General features: G+C 43.7%; 1 protein-coding gene across 29 annotated transcripts in view; it reads left to right on the forward strand.

Annotated features, from left to right (window-relative positions):
* The window catches only part of LRRFIP1 (LRR binding FLII interacting protein 1), a 115,251-nt gene that overhangs the window by 63,233 nt on the left and 29,004 nt on the right, over positions 1-23,014 (forward strand). For 12 of the 29 annotated variants that reach the window (XM_074595284.1, XM_074595272.1, XM_074595280.1 and 9 more), the window contains 9 exons: positions 1,364-1,408; positions 1,937-1,987; positions 5,578-5,610; positions 6,703-6,750; positions 9,131-9,187; positions 12,125-12,205; positions 13,427-13,471; positions 14,429-14,494; positions 18,008-18,085. The exons of 3 other annotated variants lie outside the window; for them this stretch is intronic. In XM_074595284.1, the coding sequence (XP_074451385.1) occupies positions 1,364-1,408; positions 1,937-1,987; positions 5,578-5,610; positions 6,703-6,750; positions 9,131-9,187; positions 12,125-12,205; positions 13,427-13,471; positions 14,429-14,494; positions 18,008-18,085 (504 nt within the window). The remainder of the gene's footprint in view (positions 1-1,363; positions 1,409-1,936; positions 1,988-5,577; positions 5,611-6,702; positions 6,751-9,130; positions 9,188-12,124; positions 12,206-13,426; positions 13,472-14,428; positions 14,495-18,007; positions 18,086-23,014) is intronic. 14 more of the 29 variants (XM_074595292.1, XM_074595286.1, XM_074595270.1 and 11 more) reach the window with 6 other exon arrangements.

The following is a 23,014-nucleotide window of genomic DNA, read 5'->3' on the forward strand; positions in this document are numbered from 1 at the left end:
GGAAATGTGAATTCCACTCTTATCACAAGGATTCTTGCAGTCCACATCGATAGATGAAATGATCAGCTTAAAACTGGGCAAGGGTTTGGTTAGAGACCTCCGTCTCCACCCTGTCACTTGAAGATTAGCTTAGCATATACACAGGTTAAAGCCACTTGTGATACGAGGAATATATGTACACATTTTACTTCTTGTGGATTTTGTTACAATTTGAGTCTTCTCAAATCTGTCTTCAGTTAAATTTTGGGCAAGTTTTGTCCGTGTTTCTTCAGTTACCTTTATGCTCACCAGTCCAGGGGCACTGCTCAGATGCATTATTGCTGCTGCTGTGGCAACGCTTGCTTTTTCCAATAATGCAACATCCTGCATTTTACTATTTAACACAAGTGATTTCATAAATGTACCAGTGATGCTAGACAGAAACTGCCATTAGTGGCCTTGCCCTATGAGCTGGGTAGCGCACGCTGAAAAAAGCAAAATTGAACAGCTGACTTCCAGTGTGGAAGAAAACTTTTCAAACTCCCCAACTTCCTTCACCCTAGATAATTAATCGGCATAAAGGCTGGTTTGCTCTGTGCCATCCTCCAAGTCTGCTGCCATATGGACCAACCATCCACCCAGGATGCTCCAATCTCAGGGATAAGCTATTAAGTCTCTTCAAATCCTTGCTTGGTGAGCTTAGCTCCACCTTCCTAACAATTCCCTTGCTTGGAAATCAGCCTGTGAGAACCCTTAACTACAACGGTGAAAATCTTCTATCGCTGTTTCTAAATTCCACGTAAAAGCGGTTTGTGGAAACGTAGAGCATCCTACGGCATTTCCAGCGTTACCACAGCCTTTGGCCCGCGAAAGGCGGCGGTGCTGTGTGTCACAGGGGCTGGAAGCAGTGCACGGATGCATTTCGTCTGGAAGAAGGGGCCAGGCTGTGCCCCGCTGGGGTACTCCCTAGAGAGAGACCATTGCCCTGCCACGTGATTTCAAATAGAGAAGATATTTTGAGCTTTATTTTGAAGGACTGCAAACTGGAAAGCTTAGTTACAAAAGCACTGTAAGTATCCCTATTCCCAGATGCAGAGAGACGCGCTTGGAACGTTTTTTTGAGATAAGAATAAAGACGTCACCGTGTACAGTTTTATGTAAAAGTAAGGAATGTATGTAGCTGAGTAAAAGGGAGGGGAAGAAAGCTGAGGTCACAAATGGGGGGGGGGGGAAAGGCATTTTCTGACTTGTCACCTCCCATTATTTGGTTTAACCTTGGTCCTAAACCTTGCTGAAGTTTCGCTGTGTCTTTCGGAAAGCGCTCGGTTGGTGTATCTGTCCTTTCAACCCTTCGCTCTTTGTTTTTTCTCTGCTGCCTTGGTAGGAAGACAGCGAGCGTTATTCCCGTAGAGCCCGAAGAAATGCCTCGGTTAGTATCTGCTTTTGCTTTTTTATTTATAGCTAGAAGTTTCAAATTAAGAGAACAGACATATATAAGGCAGTTCCTTTTTAAAAGAAAAAAGCGAAACAAGCTTTTCCCCCCTGCCCCAGCCCAGTGAAAACCCCGAAGCCACTTCCTGAATTCTCTGCCCTCTCCCAGTCACTCCGGGGAGTTTTTGCAAATGTGCCTAAATAAAGGGGGGCAGGGGAGGGGGAAGGTGGGGAAATAACCTGCTTGGAGCATTTAACGTGCATTTATTCAGAGCATAGAGCAGGGGACACCCAAGCCAAGCTTGTCATTCATCCTATAGTAAAATGCTTGACAGTATTTCTTGGTCAGGATATGATTTAATTTACTTTCTGCTTGCAGTTTTAGTGCAGTTCATTTTTTAAAGACGTTTATTTTGTAAGGCTTTTCTTTATTTCTGTTCCATCAGAGCCATCTGCATTTACCTCACTGCCTGTGTTACTTGTGTTCTTTTCATTGTTTTCTTGTCTTTATACTTTCTTTTGCTAGGCTTCGGATGAAGATGAGCACATGTCAGTGGGTAGCCGTGGAAGCCTGAGGGTTGGTAAATCAGACAATTTAAGTGTGCATGTGTGTGTGTGCTGATGTTGCTGTCCCCTCTACCTCCAGACTGGTCATAGTACTCTGCTAACGTCATCCTTCCGAGGTTTTGCCATGTTCCATGTTCAAGGAATATGGGGTTTGGGTTCTTTTAGAGTGTACGTAGGTCAATAATTCTTTCAACCAGGGGAATTGTCAGATTTGTGCATGCTGTGCAGGAACACCAGCAGAGCACGCGACTCCATAAAAGCTTTTCAGGTAAATGCTGTTCACCCTTACTGATGTGGGAAGTACTCAGCCAAAACACTGGTATACACACCTATTTCTCGTACGCACCTTGTAAGCTCCCTTGTGTCATCGCCAAGAATTTGGGAAGAAGCAGCAGTGTCTTACTCCATGATCAATGTTTATTAGCTCAGGAAACCAAAAGCAAATTATCAGTAGAAATAGGTCTTAAGCGCTTTGGGATTGCAGGTGAACGTTCCTCTCAGAACTGCTTTAGAGATAGCGGAAAATCATCTGCAGGCTTGAGTTTTGTGGAGGGGAGGGATTAGTAGAGCACAGGGTGCTCCAATGCACCGGTACTAATCTGCAGAAAAAAATTCAATTTTCTCTCAAAATATCTGTACGATATCTGTCCAGATAATACATGTGTGTACGAATCTTAGCTCCATTCTAGCATAGACATAATCAGCTCTCGTAGGTGTGAAGCTAGTGTAAGCAGTTGAGTTGTGAACAGGTAATGCTGTTGTCTCAGCATGTGTTGATGATCTTCAGAGGATGAGCAGAGCGCGCTGCCTCTGAGACCCACGGAGAAGCTTCTGAGACCCACGGAGAAGCATTCAGTGAACCACAAAACTGAAAATGTCTGTAACAACACTACGGAGGAAGCTCTTGGCAGTCCTGATTTTGAATCAGCTGCGACTAGTTTACGTGATGGAGCCATTTGTGCCTAAAACAGTTGTGTTTGAAAATAATTTGTTCTCCTGATGTTGTTCCTAACAATCAGTAGTGGTAATTACGTGGTTAAGCTGGATGATCAGTTCTATTTTTATAGAAAAAGCAAGACCTGTATCATTCATAGCAAGATCTTTATTTGTAATCCTTGGTTTCTGGCTTCTTTGGAGATTCATGTCATAAATGCTTTTTTCTTTTTTTTTTTTTCCTCCTTAAAAAAACTTGCTAATAACTATCTAGGCTAGAATTACTTCTTTTCCCCGACAAAGTATCCCCCAGAGAACAGAATTGAGTGAAACACCTCATATGCTTCTAGAAGTTCTGGAAAATTAAGAAAAAATTTTAAAAAAAATTAAAATTACTGCTTCAGAGCCTGCTCAATGATTCCTAATGGAGTTTGCTGTAAGATAGCATAAGATGTAGTTAAAAGCAAGTGTTGCCTTGTTCCCTTTTTAGTGGGATCCTTATTACTACTTAGGAAATATTCTTAAAATCTTTAAGATTGCAAACTTGTTCAGTTGCTTTTCCAAGCTAGAAGATGCCTTAGAGCTCCAAAGATTCAACGAAGAAAAGCTTATCTTCACAGCTGAACTTGAAACCAATGTTTATTTTACTTAAATTTGGACATGTTCATGAAAGTGGTTTTTTTGGAGGTGAAAAATCTCTAGGTCAGTTGAAATGTCAAATTTTTTTTTCTATTTAGAAGGTGATTATGATACAAATAGATTATTTAACCATGGCTATAACTGTGTGTCCCTTGATGTGGCAAGATGCAAGTACACTGACAGCGTATCTGTGGTGGGAGCCCTGTTCATCTGAAACACCGTTTCTTCATGGAAATCCTTTTGATGTGATTCCTTTTAATGTGTTTTTGTAATAGGACCCTGTGTTTCATTGTCACGTATTTAAACAGCAGAAGCCTTCCATTCTGTTTCCCCACCATCCCTTGAGAAGAAGCTTTTTCTGACCATTTTTCCCCCGGAGCAGCCAGTCTCTGGGCTGTGATAACCGCTGCTGGTCTGGTGAGCATCGGTCTCCAGCTTCTGTACGGGATGGCCCATAAATACCTCATACTTCTGCAAAGAATGTCCTTTTCTGACGTTCTGACGTCCAGAAGGATCTGGTTGAAGCAGAGGTATACCTGGTATTTGCAGTGATGTTGCACAGACTCCCCCTCGTCCTGTCCTCATGAAGTAGCATTCGATGAACATTCTTGTGCAAGCTGACGCTCGGGCACGCACAGGAAAAGAGTTTTGACAGAGCTTCCTTCCCTGACCCAAGTGTCTCTGGGGTGGTAGAGGAAAATGAGCAAGTAAATGTGCAGGTTCGCTGTTTTACCCTTATACGCCTTTTAGTTGTTTTACTCCCAATGAATTGGCCATTGATAATTTTCCATGAGTGGGTTTATAGTAGGTGAATCTAATAGTTTGACCGCATCTGTCTTTGCCTGTTTGAGAAGGTTTAGCTGTTGCTGGGTGTGTTCAAAACAAAGCAAAAAACCCAACAACAACAAAAAAACAAAACAAAACGAAAAACCCCACAAACTACCACCAAAGAAAAATTACCTCTGAGGACTCGAGTTCCCCGTTTGGTTTCTGAGCTATTTTAGCATGAAGAAAACACCAAAACCTGTTACCGTGTGTCCACCGAGGGTTTATAAAACTAGTCGGAGAATTCCGTGTGCTCTTCTATTTTTGGATATTTGAAGGCGCCTTCCGTAGTTGTGGGATGCCGTTGTGTGTAATTGCTCCACAAGACTTTAGTTTTCTGAAAATGGACCTTGCATCTTTGGTGCTCAGGCTCCACCGCACTGCGAGGCGGCCTTTGGGGTTGCTCTTTGAAGCTCTGCTTCTTTTCCGTACAGGAAGTTTTCAGTGAAATGAGCCCGTATCAGAAATATATTTCTCACTGAAACTTTACCACCCAAGTAAACTCTGTGAGTTTTGCTCTGCATTTTCTCCTGGAATGTTTTCTAAGCGGATGCCTGAGCTGCAGACACCAGAGATCTGCTGAGCTCACTTTTGGGGAGCTGGCTTGGATGCTTCCGGCCGAACAACCATCAATATGGACTGTAAAACCAGCTGAGGCGTGGATTAGCCCAGGGGAGCAAATTGACTGAAGCTCTACAAGCTGTGGCTACTCGGTAAACAGTGGCCCTTTGGCCTTGGGATAATGCTGGCTTGAGGATGTCTCTGCCTCCTGCCAGCAGATCTTCAGCTGCGATGGAGGGGCATCTTTAGGAGCTTTTCTGTGGCTCATCCTGAACACCGTCCTGTGTTTAAGACACTGGAATCTCTCTTCTACTGCAAGTGTCCTCATTCTCCCACGTCTCAGCTGGCGGGCTCTAGTCCGAGACCATCCAGCATGAAGTGTTTCTGTGTTATTAATCGCTAATGGTGGAGCCCGTGCGTTTTCCTTGTTTTGCTTGCTCTGAAGTTGCTGACTCCTGGCTTTGCGCAAGGAGTCCTGCGTTATCAAATCCTTTAGTTGGGATTTACATCTCTCTGCCTGTTGTGTTTATTTTTGTTTGCTTGCGTGTTTTCTTTTGGTTTGGGGGATTCTTCTGATTGCCATAACTGACTTCAGTGTTTCCCTTTGTATTCTGATTTGTCTTTCCTCTCGTGCCTTTCCAGTCTCAGCTGGAATATGCCAGCTCCTACCCAGCGGTGAGAACAGTCTGCAAGTTGCAGTGTGTGTTTAAAAACTAATCATTCAAGAAGAAACTTAACGTCAGTTGTGATAGCTGAGCTGAGATAAGGGATGAGCTAAAATGCTCCTGAGGCAGGTCCCGGCCCGTGATGTAAAGATGCTGCTTCCCTCGCCTGCCGCTCTGGCACGGTTTGGGTGAAAATCGCTGAATAATTAGATCTAAGCTGGGTCTCGTGCAGTAGTTACCGCAGGACAGAGCAGAAGAGCGTTTATTTCCCCAAACAGACTTTCTCTGTCACCTGGTCAAACAGTGGACAGCTTGTATGTCTAGTTTTATTTTAGCATAAATCTGGACAGGAATTAAACTCTCTCAAACTCACTCCGAATAGATCCCGCAAAGGTGACGGGACAAATACCCGGCCGCTTGTTGTTACCTTTTCTTTGGAGGATAAAATCAAACTCTGTAGGTAGTAATAAGATGAGAGCAAGTATTTGCATTGAACATGTTGAGTTAAAGCTGACTCTTGGACGAACAGAAAGGGCGCGGAAGGGAGAGTGAGGATGAGGACTTTAATCTCGGTTTAAAAAATGTCCTGGTCCTGTTCGTGCTGTCTCGTGGCAGCGCCGGGGTGAAACACAGCTGCCTCAATTTCCGCAGAAAGCAAACTGCGGAGAGCAGTTTTACAGACCCTCTCTTCGTTCCCCGCACTATTTCAAATGAGGAATGCAATGTGTCTGTGAGTGACCTATATACAGAAATAGCGCAAGCACATTTGGATTTTTGCATGGATGTATTCATGGAGTAAGTATAGACAGCTGGTAGCTCTTCTAATTGACTTAACCCGGCGAGCTTGAATGATTTTAACTGCGGCTACTAAATTTAACAGCGCTATCATCACTTTCAACAATATTCCTTAATAACTAGTCATTTGACTTTGAGATTTGATTATTATTTTTTTTTTCCCTCGTGTGTGTGCTTACTGAGCTATGTTGTGTAAAGCTGGAGGGAAGTCGGAGCGATGCTTCTGCACATTGATATGCATGCCTGGCTGCGGGCGGGTGCGCATCCCTATTGATCTTTTCACCCTGCGTTCTTAATCCCACTGCAGGCTGGATTAGACAATGAGAGGACCAAAAAGAAGAACTACTCCAAAGCAGTATGTATCTCGACTAACTTGTCTCGGAGAGATTTTTTTGCATAAAATAACCACTGCGATAGGACAAAGAATACGCGCAAATGTGGGGGCGGTAAGAGCTCACCAGCCCAATGTCAAGGATACGGTGTAACTATCGGGACTTTTGGGGTCTGTGAGAACACTGAGCATCACTTCAGCTGCAAAACGTGGTATTATCCAAACTTGTACATCAGTGTTGTACACGAAGAGCATCTTGGACAAACTCAAAACCTAACTTGAACTTTAACATTACACAGAAATAGGCAGTACTGATATAATGGTATCTATATATGGATTTAATACGTAGTAAATGTTGCATCTTTTCATACTTTTCTGCATAGTATCGATGCCATACTAGCACCTGAACAAATAGGGCACTACTCAGAGCACTGCAAAGCCAGACCTGGGCAGAAGGTGAAGGGTAATGTGCTTTCACACAGCCAGGATTTCAGGTGAATCGCATGGGGAGCAGTTCCAGGGAGGGAGAGAGTACATGAGAGAGGGCAAAGTGGCGTACCGCTGCTGCGGGGGGGGAGGCTACTCACCGCAAAAAGAGGTTGCCAGGCTGGGTTTGGCTTCCTCAGTATGTCAGAAATCAGCAGAGAATTTTCTGAGAAGTGCAAGCTGGCTGTGGGATTGAGAAAGCCTGAAGGAGAAGCATTAGCCACGGTCTAAGGTAAAAAATCTTCCAAGTATAAATGGACATAACGGCAACGAGAAAGTTTTCTGCATCTGTTAAAAGCAAGAGGAAAATGTAGAAAAGAATAGGGTCAATTGCACGTTGAAAGGAGAACAAGTAAAATCTGAATGTTTTAGCCTCCCCAGTACGCAGTTTTATTTGTTCTAGTTTCCAGGAAGGTTATGCTCAGGTGCTCAGCATGGCAATGTGGCACAGAACAAAGGTCAGCGAGCTCTGATAAAATTGACCCTGCTCTTCAAGAGTTGTCTGGAGTGTTGGCTTTCAAAAATACGTGCTGGAGAGGTTTCTGGAGAGGATGGGTCGTAGTGACAAGGGAAATAACCTTAGCTGTGGGGCTTCCGTTTGAAGTCTGAAAGATACAGGGAGGAGGCTTATAGAGGTATTTCAAATCAGTTCTGCCTGAAAAAAATGAAACTGGATGTTGGCCCTCCCATTTGTGGTGATAATAATTGCATTTCGGTAGAGAATCTCAGCTTTTCCCAGAAGTTGCTTCACCAGCTTGGGTCTAAACTGGTTTCTAAGCTAATTTGTTTAATTTTTCATGGGAGCCACTGTATAGTATATGATAAATATTTTGCTTGGAAATTGATTCAGAATGGGTTTAGCGGATTTTCATTTCTGGATGCATTAAAATTTGAATTTCGAAACTTAATTTGAATAGAAATCTTAGTTAAATTTTCACTGAAAAACCCCAACCCCAAATGCACAGAGTGCTTCCTCATTTTCAGTGTTTCGGGCCTTGTGAAGTGATGCCGGAATAGTGAATTGCTTGAGAAATCTGAGCTTTTAATGGTATCGATTGAGCTGACTTTTGGGTCTGTTCTCTTTTCTTCGACGTCATGTTTCCAGACTAAAAACTGCATCATAGCGACAGTTTTGTTTTATTCCTGACCCTGCTGCCATAGGGACTTTGAAGCATCTTACCCTGCTTGTGAAATGCTCCTTCTGAGCCTGTTTTTTCCTCCTTTGAGAGAAAACACGTTAATAACAAGACGGCAGGCTATGGAGCATCTTGGAAGCCAGTTGAACCAATTAAAATCTCTTTATTACTCTTTGGACTGCCACACAAAACACTGGGATGTGGCACATGGTCACTGTCTGGGTTTAATTTTGATGTAATTGAGGAAAGCTAAACATTTCATCCAGCGTTGCATGTTTACTAAACCGAATTTCTCAAATATAAACTTAAAATTAATATTTTTTTGGACAATTTTCTGCTTTTTAATTGCTTAGCTGCCAGAGACATAAATAACTACAGTGATAAATTTCTTTTATTGTAGTCTCTCATCCCCCGTGTCCCCTTTTTGTCCCGTGTTCCCTTCACAGAGTGTTTGAAGACACAGGTGCTATAGTGCCGTAATAATAGGGGAAGCAAAAGCGTTTCTTAAAAGAAAAAAAAAATGGGCTCAGCAAAGGCAAGCAGGAGTATCCTTGACATTTTTGGCTGATCTACAGGTACTGACAGACACACAAATGTCCGTGTCCTCGTGTTTGAAATCATGACCTAATCCTGCACTTCTGGTGTATCTTTGAAAAGTTCTGTCTCTGCCGTTGCTTTTCATAAATGATGACTTTTGCTAAAAATTCCCTTTTGGGCCTGCATCAATTTTTCTTTCCCCCCCGCCCCTTTTTTTTTTTCTTTTTCTTTTCTTTCCATAACAGACCAATGGGTATGAGGAAGACGTGTATGGATCATCCCAGAGTAGAAAATCTAGCAGGGTTAGTAGATGATTTATATTGCTATAAAATCTATTGCTCTATTTAATAGGATTAAAGCTAATTAGCACATTCTTTTCTGTGGTAAAGCAGGTTTTTCCTGTCTTGCATGTTGTGGGTTTTGCAGTTTGTCAGACGCGGAGGTGCAGCAATAAACTGTCTTTAAAAAAAAATAAAAAATAAAAAAAAATGAGGCCACGAGTGGGATGTCTCTGAATTTGGCACAAGTAGAACTGGGAAGCCAGAGCTGCTTAACTCGTAAACAAAATTGGGTAAAAGTTAAATTGTGACAAGAAATAGTTTGGTGGTGCCTGGCGTGGAGGATTTCCATGTGCCGGACAGCGGGACGGTGGTTCTCCACCCTGTGCCAGTCGGGTCCCGTCGCGCCCCAACATGGACGCTCCTGACCCTCACCTGCATCTTCCTCTGTGTCTTCAGATTTGCATACATACGATGGACTTGGATTTTTGAATTTTCCCCAAATGTATGTTGTTTATTTGAAGTTTGCTTAACTAAACGTTGTTGGGCTTTTTTTCCTGTATAAACTATATCGTAGGGTCTCTGGAGCCCCCCCTCCCCGAGGTGAAGAGCCAGTGCAAGTGTTACTGCTTAGCTACTTACCATTGATGTCCTTCTCTTGCTCAAAAAGTTCTTAATTAATAACTCCATTGTGTGTATGTGGGTCACAATGTTCCCTTCTGTTCCAGCACAAGTGTTTTATGTCAATTACAGGAATTAATTGTCCTGCTTTGTTAAGTATTGGGGTTTGTGCTAATTATTTAAAGGTATTGTCTCAAGCAGAGCCTCCTTGGGGTAGGGAGGGGAACTCGGCAGGCTTTTTTTTCCCTTGCCTTTATTTTAACAAAGTCAGACAAAAGCCCAGAGCCTGTTGATCTTTATGCTACCAAGAATTCTAAAGAAATTCAGTGGTATGCAGACTAAAGCTCTGTGTTTAGAGGAAAAATAAACTATTTCTAAGACTCCATTTAGTTAAGTGTTTGAGCAATACATGCTAAACATCAGAGAGGCTTCAGCGAGTTACTTTGTAAGCATGAAGTTAAGCAGGCGCTTGTATAAATAGTGAAATGAAACCTTGTATTTTATGTCCATTTTAAATTTTTGCTTCCATGTGGTTTCATGCATTTAGCCCATATATGTGGATAAGAGAAAATGAAATCCTGTTGGTTAAACTGTGAAGAAAACAGTGTGTCCTGCTGTTGGCACTCTCGCTGAACCGTTTGACAAGTTCAAGGAACTTTATTATGTAGTGCTTCTGACAAATGATGTTCTTATTCTTTAATGGCATACTCCAGAGCTGTAAGTACCGCAGGAAGAGCAAAATAGCCGTAAGTCATCTATCCAGGGAAAAGAAGTTGGTTTTTTTTCCATTTAAATTATTTAAAATCATTTTGGTATGAGGGTTCGGAGCATGGCGGTTTAGCGCATGTAGAGCATAATTACAGCAATGCCATTAGTTCCTCGCTGGTTTCATTGCTAAGCGTATTTAGATACTTCATTATTTAGAAGGAAGATGAGAGTTTGGGGGTGACCGAGAATGGCTGACACACCAAACCAGTTGATGACAGCCTGGCTGGCATTCACCATTAGGAATCCTGTCCTCAAAAACCCCAAACTGCACCATAAAGATTGTCAAAGTGACAACGAAAACCCGAGAAGAGGCGGAGTTCTTCAGGTCAGCAAGGAAGTGATGACTCTGCTGATAAAACAGTTTTTTCCAAAACAGGTGTCCGATTTTAAGTCACCAAATGGAGAAATCTCCACGCGGAGATCAACCTTCACACGTTTTACTTGCAACGTCACAGGTCGATTCCTTAAAAGCGAATAATGCCACGTGCCTTGGTAGCCCCCGTGCGGATTACAAACTCTCTAGGTGGGAAAGAAAGTCACTTCTTTAAACTCAGTTCAGTGTGTTCAGATTTTCCAGTGAAAGCCTTGCTTTACAGGCATTCAGGGAGAACGAGGCAGAAAGGGTCTGAGATTTGTGAGGCTGGACAGTGATTCACCCTCGGTACATACCTGTGGTTGTTGTCTTACCCAGAGATCTGTTTGCCTGCAGTGACACAAGTGCGGTGTCAAGAACAAATAAGTTTAATTTGCTGCAGCTCCTTCGTTTGTAGATGGAGCTAACGCCTACTTGATTTATAAAGTGGTGACGCAAGGCTTAGTTAGGGCTCGTAAGAAAGCTGAGTAATTGCTGACCGCTAAAAGCAGAGTATCTTGGCTGTCTAGACCACCGTAAGAAGTGAGTGCAGAAGAGCTGGGAAAGGGGAGCTCTGGAGCACAGCGGAAACGGGAGAGGGGTGGAGGTCTCTGAGAACAACCCTTCCCCCCTGCCTGCCCCCACCCCTGGGAAACGGCGCCTGGGAGGCTTTGAAAAACCCCTTTGTGACCCGTGTGTTATTGCAGGGCTGGTCACAGGAGACGGAGCGAGCACAGGAGCCATCTCTGGAGGGTTGGGACATGGGGAGGTGGGGTCTGCATACATGCCTTTGGAAATGTGGTCCATCTTCTTCCAAGTCCCATAGAAACCCTGTCCTTGCAGCATACTGTCACCTTGGGTCATAGCAATGAGGAGGGAGGAGAGAGCATGAGGGTTTAAAGCCTTTTCAGTGGAAAAGACACCAAATGGGTATTTTGTGCGTAAGAGGCTGTAGGGACATAGGAAAGGCCTTTTGTTTATTTACAGAAAATCTCTACCTTACAAATGGAAAGGGCACACAATTTTCACACATCTTCCTGTCTTTAGTGCAGTTTCCTTAATGCAGTTATCTCTTCTTTTTACATCTGTGGCCGCTTTGACTCCTTGCTGTTCGTAAGCACCTAATTTACTTTCTCCTTCCCATTTAAAGGAATTTAGAGAGTCCTTCATGTTACGAAGCTGAGTTATCAAGGGGGCTTTTTTGTTTGTTATTAATGCAGGCTTCATACTACCCTGATCTGGGTCTCCACAACAGCGGCTATGCTTCCACATCTCAACCTTCTTCCCAAAACGGAAACTGGGTCTGTTGCCCTCTGGCTTTATCTGGCCTGGATTTGTCCTGATTTCATTCGGATAATGCAACCTCTTGGACTTAGGAAGGAATCTGGAGCAATTGTCAAGAGCCTCTGTAGCTCTTCTTAGTGAAACTCAACAAAACAAACCCAAAACAGACCTTTTGAGATGGGAGTGAGTAATGGAAAGCTGTTTTAAAACAAGCACAATTAGTTTTCCTTTGCTGCTCCTCCCTTTCCTACAGTTATTTTGGCCTCAGTCGGTCTGGAAAAATAAGGGGAAATCTTAATTAACTGAAGTTCTTTATTCTATTTGAGGCAACTCTGCTGACTTTGTCAGTCTAGCAAGCTTAAGACAATCCAGTCTGCGTCAAAATGAAATTACAAGCAAGCAATTCGCAGACTGCTACAAGAAAATTGTTGAAGCTTCAAAGTTGCCTGGGAGGTTGGATTGTCCTCAGCGTGTGGGCAGAGCCCGGCCACGCGGTGCTCCAGCAGTGGTCCGCAGCCCATCCTGCCCACGGGCGGCAGCGGGAGGACATTGCCCGCTGCTGCGTGGTGGCCGGCGATGGGGACGTTGCCTGCCAGCCGTGGGCTGGGGATCGCTGTGGGGTGGCTCTCACGCCTGATTATGCCACATACATGATGCCGTATGTGCTCTCCAAACTTAATTGCTTCGTCTAGTGAATGATGGTTACTAACAGCAAAGTAACTTCTTTTATGGTGCTCTGACTTAAGCATTCGTAATTTTGTCCTGAATTATTTGGGTTTTCTCTGCATTTTTGTTTAATAATGAAATACATGAGACATGATCTTATTGCTGTGTGAAACCCATAAAATGTGTATCTTAAAACACTTGTGCCTTTGTGCGTAGCTCTTTTTCTGGCTTTGGTTGAAGTGAGGAGAAACACCCTTTCTGGCTGCTATACACAAACGTGTGTGAGACAATAACAACTTAACAACCTAAAACTAAATTATGCTGTTTTCCTTTTGCATACTGTCGTGTCCTCCCTTCCTGTAGGAAATGCACGTGTCTGCTTGGTATTCTTAGTCTTTGGGAGCCGAGATCTAACGCTTTTATGGCGCATATAACTAATATTCTCTACATGGGGTTTCCTTTTGTTGTAGTTTATGATCCTAATCTCTCACCGAGGTGGTTAATTCTGCCGTAGGCGCCTTTTTTTATGTTTCATTTTCTATGCAAAAAAGTGTTGTGCTTGTCTTCCTCAGCCCTCCTTGCTGTACAGTGATGCTCTGCCAGCCAGAAGTTACAGGGTTTGTTGTACTAATGCTCTAAACACAAATACTGCAGCCACTCACCTTCAGCCATGCACATCTTGTCTCTTACCTCCGTAGTTCCTGTTGGGTCCATTTATTTCACACTGGTGTCTAATCCATCTGAATGCACGTGTGCAATGCTGTTTACACAGTCCTGGATTTGCTGGTCCTTCCTTTTATTCCCATTGGAATTGTGCTCGTGGGGTTGTGATGCTGCCACAGGTTTCTCTCTGGATGGAGACGGTTGTCTTCATTTTGGTGTATTTGCTACAACGTGCCAGGAGCAGGCCGGAGAGAGGCAACATCAATTCTTTCTGGTTGTGAAACAGCTAAGAAAACTCTGAAAAAAATTTTGTAGCCAATTTCCACTCTTCTTGTTCAACCTTTAAAATGAGCTTCTCTCAGATTTTATTCTCAGTGCTTAAAGGTAGAGTTTCCTGTGTTTCCTGAGCCAGACATTTATATGCTCAACTGGAGCCAGCGTCTTAGAATACGCATCTTCCTGCTTTTTATTAATTTGGTAAACTGGCTAGCAACGAAATTTATCAGGCGTAAGCGTGGACGCTTTTTTACCCGAATATTTTGCCAGAACTGGAAGTTAAACAGAGTTGAACAACCTGAGAATTGATGTAGCTGTTTTGTTGGAAGGCAGCACAAACTGTTGAAGTGATGATGGGGAGAACGGTTAGAAGTGCATGAGTGTGCGATGGACCGGGGGGTGGTTGTCAGATTCTGCACGTCCCTTACGGTGTTTGCCAGCTCACTGACTCCAGGTAGTGTTAGATCTTCACTTGCATGCTGCTCGTGGTTGTGTACGGGAGATGTCCCTGTCCTTGCACCTGCTGCTCGTTCCCCCGCGTCCTTTGCGCTGCACCTCGTGGATTTGCCATGCTCCGGACTGAAACGCGGAACGAGGTCTGTCGGTCCTGTTCTGACTCTGTCTTTTAATTGTAGGCGTCTGTGTATGACGAGAGCGTTTACAGTGGGAGTCGTCGGTATAGTGCCTCTAGTTCTCGTGCTGTAAGATGTTTTCTGCATTTCCCTGTTGTCTTGTCTCTGTCCTGTCTGTACCAGAACATGGTCTTTTCTGGGCTGAGGAAGGAAAGGTTTAACACGGACTGTGTGAGACTCGTAGCCTGCTGCTGTAGGCAAAAGTACGAGCACAGTTTCCACGAGCTGCTTCTTTTGAAAACTGAGAATAAAACAGGGTTTTCTAATAGATAAGCAAATAAAATCACTCCCCCGTTAGCACTTACCTGCTAGTGTGAAGTAAAGGATTGTTGTGAACATTTGGCTTGCTCGGTTTTGTTTCTTGGGTTTATATTCTCTAGTTACGTCTCAGGCAACTCGTGACAACGTTTTCAAAACACATTTTCCTGTGAATGGAGGGCTCTGTCATTTTTGGGGAGAGACAATATGAGGAATGACAACATAAATTCTTTCCTTTCAAAAAAGAGAGGCTGCAGGATTCGGTTTACGGTTTGGAATGCAGAAAGCGCCTTCAGTTCTTCTCAGATGGGGCCTCTGTGTCGTGGTGGGTGTTTGGGCCCGGCAGTTCATCTGCTGCTGGTGTATCTGCCTGGAAAAAATAAACCACTCTTTTTTGATTTTTAAGTTCTGCTCTGTGGACCCAGTGCTTATTCTGCCTCTGAACTCCTTTGCTGATTATAGGAGAGAGGAAAAAAAAACAACCCAAAAATCACGGCCAAAACAAAAAATCCCGCAACCTACAAAAACACCACCCAAGGCCTGAACAGAAAAAAGCCTCAAGACAAAGCATCAGTGTTAATTTAATGTTAAAAGTTACAATTTTATTAGCTTGGAGAAGGAAACAAACTTTCGAGAATGCTTCCTAAGTGCTTGTTAGTCTTTAAAGGGCTGTGCCATCCTCTTGCAGTCGCACTGATTGACTAGTTGGGCTGCGCATCTTGCTGCTACTGCTGTTAAGCTTCAGATTACCTTTTGTTTCACATTTGTGCCTTGTTTTCATTTGGCTGCCTTGGAAAATTCATGGATCCTTATGTGTTTGGACTGTTGTGGCAGCCTGCAGTTCAGCGAGGCTGTGCTGAGGTGGTTGTAGCCCTTTGTTTGGATGGGGTGTCATCGTTTGTTTGAGATAAGGCTCTCCCAGAGTTCCAGATGATACACTCCTACTCTTGGGAGAAGCCATTGGCAGTGGGCTCCAAGCCCAAGCGCTGTTTACAGGTCTTTCAGCCACCGTTAATGGCTTGAGCAGGGAACACAGAATAAAATGCTGGTGCTCGTTCCCCTTCCTCCATCCCATCCCACCCTGTGCCGCAGGTATTTGGAAACCTGTAGCCCAACCTTCCCAGATTCTGTTGCACAGTCGCCTGGAGTAATGAGGGAGGTGAAGCATGAGGTTTTTGCCTCTAAGGGAGTAGCCTCGTCAAAATTGCCAAGTTATCTGTGGTTGTTCCAACACCTCTGAACCTCGTGGCACTTTTACTGTGTAGAGAGCATGCCAGTTAGGTAGCTGTCCCCAAAGAATGCTTTTGGATGATCAGATGACAGGTGAATGCAGGGGGTGAGGCTGAAACGGGCCTTGCTCGGTCTCAGCTGAACAAGTGGCGCTTGCTTCCATACTCTGCCCTGCGATACAGAGGGAGCAGCTTCGGAATAAATAGGTCCTGTGAAACATTAATATGGGATTCATCACCACTGACGGCGCAAGGCTTCTCTGCTAGAACTACTTAATAAGAAAACAAAAGCTAAATATTTGCTAGAGCGCTTTTTGCTTTTAATTTAGAACTTTTAAGTGGCCGTGATTGCGCACCGTTTGCAAGTGTTCCCAACACTGTTCTAAATTTTGCATATTCTCATGTCTGAAATGAAGCTCAGTAGTTCAGGTGCACGACGCCAGTGTGACTTCACATAAGACACCCAAGGACACGGCTTGGTCACGTTCTGCCCCGCTTCTGGGGCTTGCTAAGGGCTGCATACCTTGGAACGTAATCCTTTGTGGTTAGTAACTAAGCTTACAGTTGTACCGTAGCTGAGGTTATTTCCAGCTTACCCTCTTATAATTTATTAGAGCTGTAAGCTTAATTTTCATGTAATCCTGTGCCACTTTGTTAGCGTGACTAATGATGCTGAAACAGCCCTCCAGTAGCTTGGTGAAGGCCTGGCTGTCTCTGGAGCTGAGATCTCCAGGGGATTCCTGTAGCAGCCAGGTAACTTCATAAAAGAAATCTTTAAAAAAGGACAGAATACATGCATCTCAAAAGTAGGATAATTCTTTAGACTTCAGTGTTTCTGTGTCTGAGAAACAGTCTTAAGTGCCTATAAAATAAAGGCATAAAGGTCATGAGCAGGCAGATATGAGCTGCTGAGCAGAGCAACTCCTCGTGCTGTTCCCATCCCCGAACAGCCTCCACCCTTGTGCGGGTACAAGCTTTGCCAGTGACGTTGGATGGACTGACATGCCTCTTTACCAGGGCTGCGTTCAGTTGCCTTGTCAAAATTGCCACGTTATCTGTGGTTGGTGGGCTCGGAGCCCACTGTCAATGGCTTCTCCCAAGAGCCAGGAGCGTATCGTCTGGGCCTCCGAGAGGCTTATCTCAAACAAACGAAGATATCCCATCCAAGGGATGCAATAGGAAAAACATCACGTCAGGTAAACCTCAAAAACTTCTTCAGTTCCTCTCTGCTCTGAATGTATCAAAACCTTCCTTTTATATATATGCTTATGTATCTTTCCATAAAGTACATCTAAATACAAGATTGAGTGTGAAGCTGCTGCTCTGAAATCTGTGAAAATAGAGGGAATAATTCTAAAATGCATTTCCAGAATTAAGTTTTAGTTTCTGTTGCCCTGATGCTTTAAACTTGCATTTCCCTTCTCTACTTCTGCTCCGTTATAACCTCTGGAAATAAAACAGCGTAGACACGTGCTTTGTCCTTGTCGGCGATAAGTCAGCACTGTCTGTTCTACACCGCTGCTTAGATGTTTGCTGTTAAGAAAGACTGAAATACTTTCTTTGGCAGGAGATGAGGACTGCAGGTGCTGGAAGAGCAGGAGAGATACTCAGTCTCTGAGACGGGCTCAGTTTTTACTTTAGTCACCACGTAGATGGATGGTTCTCGCTTTGGCCTGTGGAGCACGGATTCATTTTATATGTGCACAATGTTGGGAACATGGGAAGAAGGCTCACCAGAGAACCTCAGAGCTCTTGAAAAGTAGAAGGATTGAGCCTTTTGTATGGAGACTGGGAGTTGTTTACTTGTGACTGGTATCTTAATATGTATAAATAAATCATTAGTATTCTGTCATTCTAAGAGTTGAATCAAAGCTCTACTTGGTCTGTCAGCTGGAATTACTGCTTGCCTTAATTTTTAAATGAACGGTTGAGGTGTCTTTTCTCTGACTTCCACTGCTGTTCCTTTGTCCAGCTGCATGCAACCGTTTTTGTAACTAACCTCAGATGTAATGCTCTGAATCCTCTCTTGCTTCCCTTCTCCGTTCTAATGCTTTTCTCTTTTCTCTGCTTGCTGTTCTCGGCTTACCTGCGGCAGCCTTCTGAGTACAGCTGCTACCTTGGGTCAGGATCTCGGGCATCTTCAAGAGCCAGCTCTGCTCGGGCCAGTCCAGTGGTGAGCTCCTCTATATTTTTCTTTATCCCTAAACTGTTTAATTCCTCTGTTCTTCAAGGTCTTTCTTGTACTAAGAGGTCACTGTCCCTCGTGATACAGTTTCTTATGGTATTAATTGAGCCATCTGGGCAATGCTTAACACAAAAAAGGGGTGAACCAGGTAAGAAATTACAAAACCAAAGTAACTCCTATGCAGGTGCAGATGTTTTTACAATAAAAGTACACTTTGGACTCATGTGACAATGCTAAATTTTTTTAAGTTGGGCGTAAAGCACATCGCCAAGGGTGTTCTGAAAAAGGCTGTGGTGCTGATGCTAGCGCTGCATCTCCTTTGGTTATTAAAATCAGGAGACCCTAGATCTTAGCGCAGCATTGAAGTAGTTTACTATCTCTCCGTTCAGCAGTGTTTTGGTGTTGTGTTGCTGCAAAGCTGCAGGGGCTCTCCAGAGATTGAATTGGAACGTATTTGTTGGACTGGGGATTACCAGGCACTGCAGAGTCTTTAGCATGGAGAAGTGCTAGGAGGATTACGTGTTCCCGGCACGTCTAGCATCATGAATTCCCAACTAGTTATGGCTGAACAAGGCTCAAACGCTAAAGGTTTGACCAACCCCTGTGACTGCAGTTGACCAAGACAAGACCTTTTCCTCTGCTTTTTACAGATATGAAGTAATTGTGGTCTTTTTTTTTTCCCCAATGGCATATTGCCGTTTTCTCTTTGTGGTTGTTCCATCTAGCTGTTTACAACTCTGAATATCCTTCCTGATTAATTTCAGAGCGAGGCCTGATAGCGTGGTGACAGTAGCAGAGTGCAGTAGCACGTCTCTTAGAGGAAATGTGCAGCTTACAGTAAACTGGTCTATTACAACATTAATCTTTCACGGAGAGTGAGTTTTGAAGTGTTGCACTGAATTTCAGTAAACTGGCTTTGCTTCATGGAAGTGTTCCTCCTAGTGAAGCTTTAATGTGCTTGTTTTCCTGGGACCTGCCACATATTACCTACCACATCCCCAAGGTACGAAGTGATGAGGAGGGTGATATCATCAAGAAGGACATGGACCTGTTGGAGCAGGTCCAGAGGAGGCCACGGAGATGCTGCGAGGGCTGGAGCTGTGAGGACAGGCTGAGAGAGTTGGGGTTCTCCAGCCTGGAGAAGAGAAGGCTCCGGTGAGACCTTCTAGCAGCTTTCCAGTACCTAAAGGGGGCTACAGGAGAGATGGCGAGGGACTCTTTATCGGGGAGTGTGGTGATAGGACGAGGGGGAACGGTTTTAAACTGAAAGAGGGGAGATTTAGGTGAGATATTAGGAAGAAGTTCTTTGCTGTGAGGGTGGTGAGCCCCTGGCCCAGGTTGCCCAGAGAAGCTGTGGCTGCCCCATCCCTGGAGGGGTTCAAGGCCAGGTTGGACGGGGCTTGGAGCAACCTGGGCTGGTGGGAGGTGTCCCTGCCCAGGGCAGGGGAGTTGGAACTAGATGATCTTTAAGGTCCCGTCTAACCTGAACCGTTCCATGATTCTGTGATCATAAATTAACACATACAGTGTGCTCCTTTAGTCACGACATCCTGTTGCCGTCGTTGCTTTGCTGTAAATGTTGCCTTAAGGACTAATTAAAAAGGAGTATCTGGATAATGGAAGAAGCTACCACGGCACACAACACAGTAAGCTGTAACATGGACATTTGGAGTGTTCCTCTTCAGTAAACACACATTGTCCGCAGTAAGGAATTGCTTTGTATCTGACATCCCCCATCGTGCTGGTTCCCCCTTCAAACGCAGCCTGTGGTTTGAAAACCCGTGCGCTCCGGGGGTTTTCTCCTCCAGTTAGAACTGTGCAGTAGGTCTGCACCCGGCGGTGAAAGGTGCCTGAACTCTCCCTGCGGGGTTACTTCTTGTCATCAGGCAGGGAACAGGAGAGCCTTTTGATCATCAAGCGAGCCCTCTCCTAAGTGAGAAAGAGCTGAATAAACTGACTGGAACAAAAGAAAATGGAAGTGATAGAATAGAGCTATGTGCTCTGAAGTGTTGGCTTTTCTTAAAGACAAGGGTACATCCACTTTTTAAAATGATGATTTTATTTTTTTCATTAAAAAAAAAAAAAGATTTTCATCAGATAATGTATGGCAGCTGGTGACCTATAAATAAATCAGTATTTTAATTAGTCCTGAGCTACGCATTTTTGCAGTATATATCTTACATTACTAATACTTCTTAAATGGCTTTGCGAACTGAATTTCAATTATCCTCAAAGCCGAAAACAATCAGAATAACCAGCGATTCCATTAAAGTTCTTTAAGCGGAAGAACTGGGTTCCCATACATTAATGTTGGTTTCCATTACGTGTGTTTTGTATGCAGTCTGAGTCACTCCCGCCAGTTGCTTACAGTCATCACAAAATGCAGCTTGCCCCTCCTGGGAGCTATAGGGGATTTCTTGTCTCTCAATTCTTTGCTTACCCTTTGGACTGTTAGTGTGCAAGTGGCTGGAGATGATTAGCTGTGTCAGCACTGACGCTGGAGAGGTGCCAAGCCAAATCTGCTCTGCAAGGAGACACCAGACACGTTTTATTTTTTAAAAATTAGTGGTTTATTGCAGGGTCTGAAAAGCTTCTGTTACTTCCGTGGCCTTGAAGAGCTGAGAGTTAATGCCATAGTGCGTCGAAAAGGCCCCATTGCCGGGGCTTTGCGTCTCCTGATGCGAGTTAGTACGAGCCTTGTTAACGGGGTGGCGTTGCTCGTAAAAGTTCTAATTACTACACGGGGTCAATGCAGCAGCACCTTGTGATTTATTTTTTTCCTTTTTTCTTTTTTTTTTTTTTCCCCCCTGTATTAAATAGGCAACACCTTTTCATGTAACTCACAGTAAGGAATCCCTTGCCTTGCCTTTTACCAACAGAGGGTGTGAGGCATTTTGATAACATTTCCAGCTTTGTACTTCATCTTGGCAGTAAAGATGCTGAAACGGAGCCCTGTCTTCCAGTGGGCTTAGCAGTGTATCGCTTCCACTCATTCGTTCCCGAAACTTCATCTGCTTGGACTTCCTAAAGGAAGAATAAAAATCTCCTTGGACGATGGTGATAACTTATGAGAGGAAAAAAAGTGGTTGGTTTTGGCTATATCAGTAGTCTTCGTTAGAACTGTTTTAATATTGCCTACCCCCAAAACTGAGTTGTTTGATACCTTAATGTATTGAGACGCGTGCGTTCCAGATTCTGCTTTATGTATATTCTGGCGTTTACACACGTAAAGATTTGTTTCCAAGTTTACCTCTTAAATGGCTGGAAAGAAGAGTATCTGATGGGTTGAAAAGCTGAATTTCCAGCTGCTTACGTCCCTTGAGAGTGTGATAGTTTACAAAATCCATGTACTGTAATCATGAGTGCTTAACACTGAAGTTAAATATGATTTTCTTATGATTATGGGCATTATTAGGCAGAAAACCAAAATGGAACCGTTCCCAAGCCTGACTATCGTTAGAAATTACATATTGAGAATGGAGAATGATTCAATTTAACTTTCTAAATTAAAGCGTGCAGTATCTTGTTACTGCAGCCCTTAAATCTTTTCTGAGAGTTCTGTTTCCCCCTTTCACCACTGCTCATTAAACAGTGAGCAGAAAGCGACAGTAGTTTTCCTGCTGCACGCAGCTTCGCCAGCTCGTGTTCTCATTTGCGTTATTATGTTTATAATATAGTAAAAGCCAGGAAGATACTTAAACACAACATGTGAATATTTGTCTTTTGTATGCATTTTTAAGAATTCAGTATATCTGCATGAAGTTTGCCATTTGATTATTTTTCTTCAACATCTTTCCCATTATCCCTGCTAGTAATTATTGTCTGCCGTCCTTGCAGCTACTGCGGATATGCAAATGTGTTGTTTAATATTAAGGCATTAGACTCGATATAAAGTTACAGATCTTAAGACTACTGAGAGCAAACATCAGGCCTGTCTGCACAGGCGGAGGTAAATCTTGTGCCTGAGCTAGCGGCATGTTTTGGCTGAGATGGGCTTTTTAGTATGAATTGCTGGAATATTGCTTTTTTTAAAAATTAATAAATTACTAGTGAGAAGCAGTTATTTATACATTTGAAATAGAATGCAGCAGTATTTATCTGAAGACTTTCTGAGCAAAGGAAGGGAAAATAATAGGAGAGGGCACTTTTTGCTACCCTGGGAAGATGATCTTTCATATTAACTCTCTCTTTTCTTGTGGCGTCCCAGAGGGCGGGCACAGCCGTCGGCAGCCTGGTACCGACAGCAGCACGAGCCTAAAAAGCGCGAGACCGAAATGCAAGTGCCGCCGAGCCAGTGTGCAGTCTTCAGGTCATGCATTAATGCACAGTTGCAAATAGCTTTTTTTTCCTTTATGTGAAGAATCTTATCATGTTCTCACCATAAATAAAATGCAGACAGTCAGAATTTTCACGGACGCGGTTATCAGTGTGCTCAGGCTTTGCCTTCTCTCCTCTGCGCTCCCAGTTTTACGGTAAGGCTCATATCGTAGCGCAGCCACCCACAGCCCGGGTGTGCTTTCGGCCCCTCCGGAGTGAGGATTTGCTGCAGCACCAACACTTCAGAGACTGATAAGTTTGTTTAAGCAACGATGTTTGGCATAACACTCATTCCTGAGCAAAGATACTTCTGACAAATCCACTTTAGACCTGACAAAGTTCAGCAGTGATTTTTTTCCCCCTGCTGACTTTCAAAGGCTTATTGCTAATTGCTAGTGTTAAGGTGCCTCCTCACTGGAAAAACACGCAGGAGCCCTCTGTGGTACTGCCTGCCCCAGCCCAGCTCATCAAACTGGTAAGATGGGGATTGTAGCAGGGGTTATATCGACTGCAGTACTTCTTGGTAGTTTTAATCCCTGTTTTTATAGATACCATCCTGTGTCCAGCACTACCTATTGCAAGATTATTATTTTTTTTCAG

Source organism: Larus michahellis, chromosome 7 (genome assembly GCF_964199755.1).
Source record: "Larus michahellis chromosome 7, bLarMic1.1, whole genome shotgun sequence".
NCBI lineage: Eukaryota > Metazoa > Chordata > Aves > Charadriiformes > Laridae > Larus > Larus michahellis.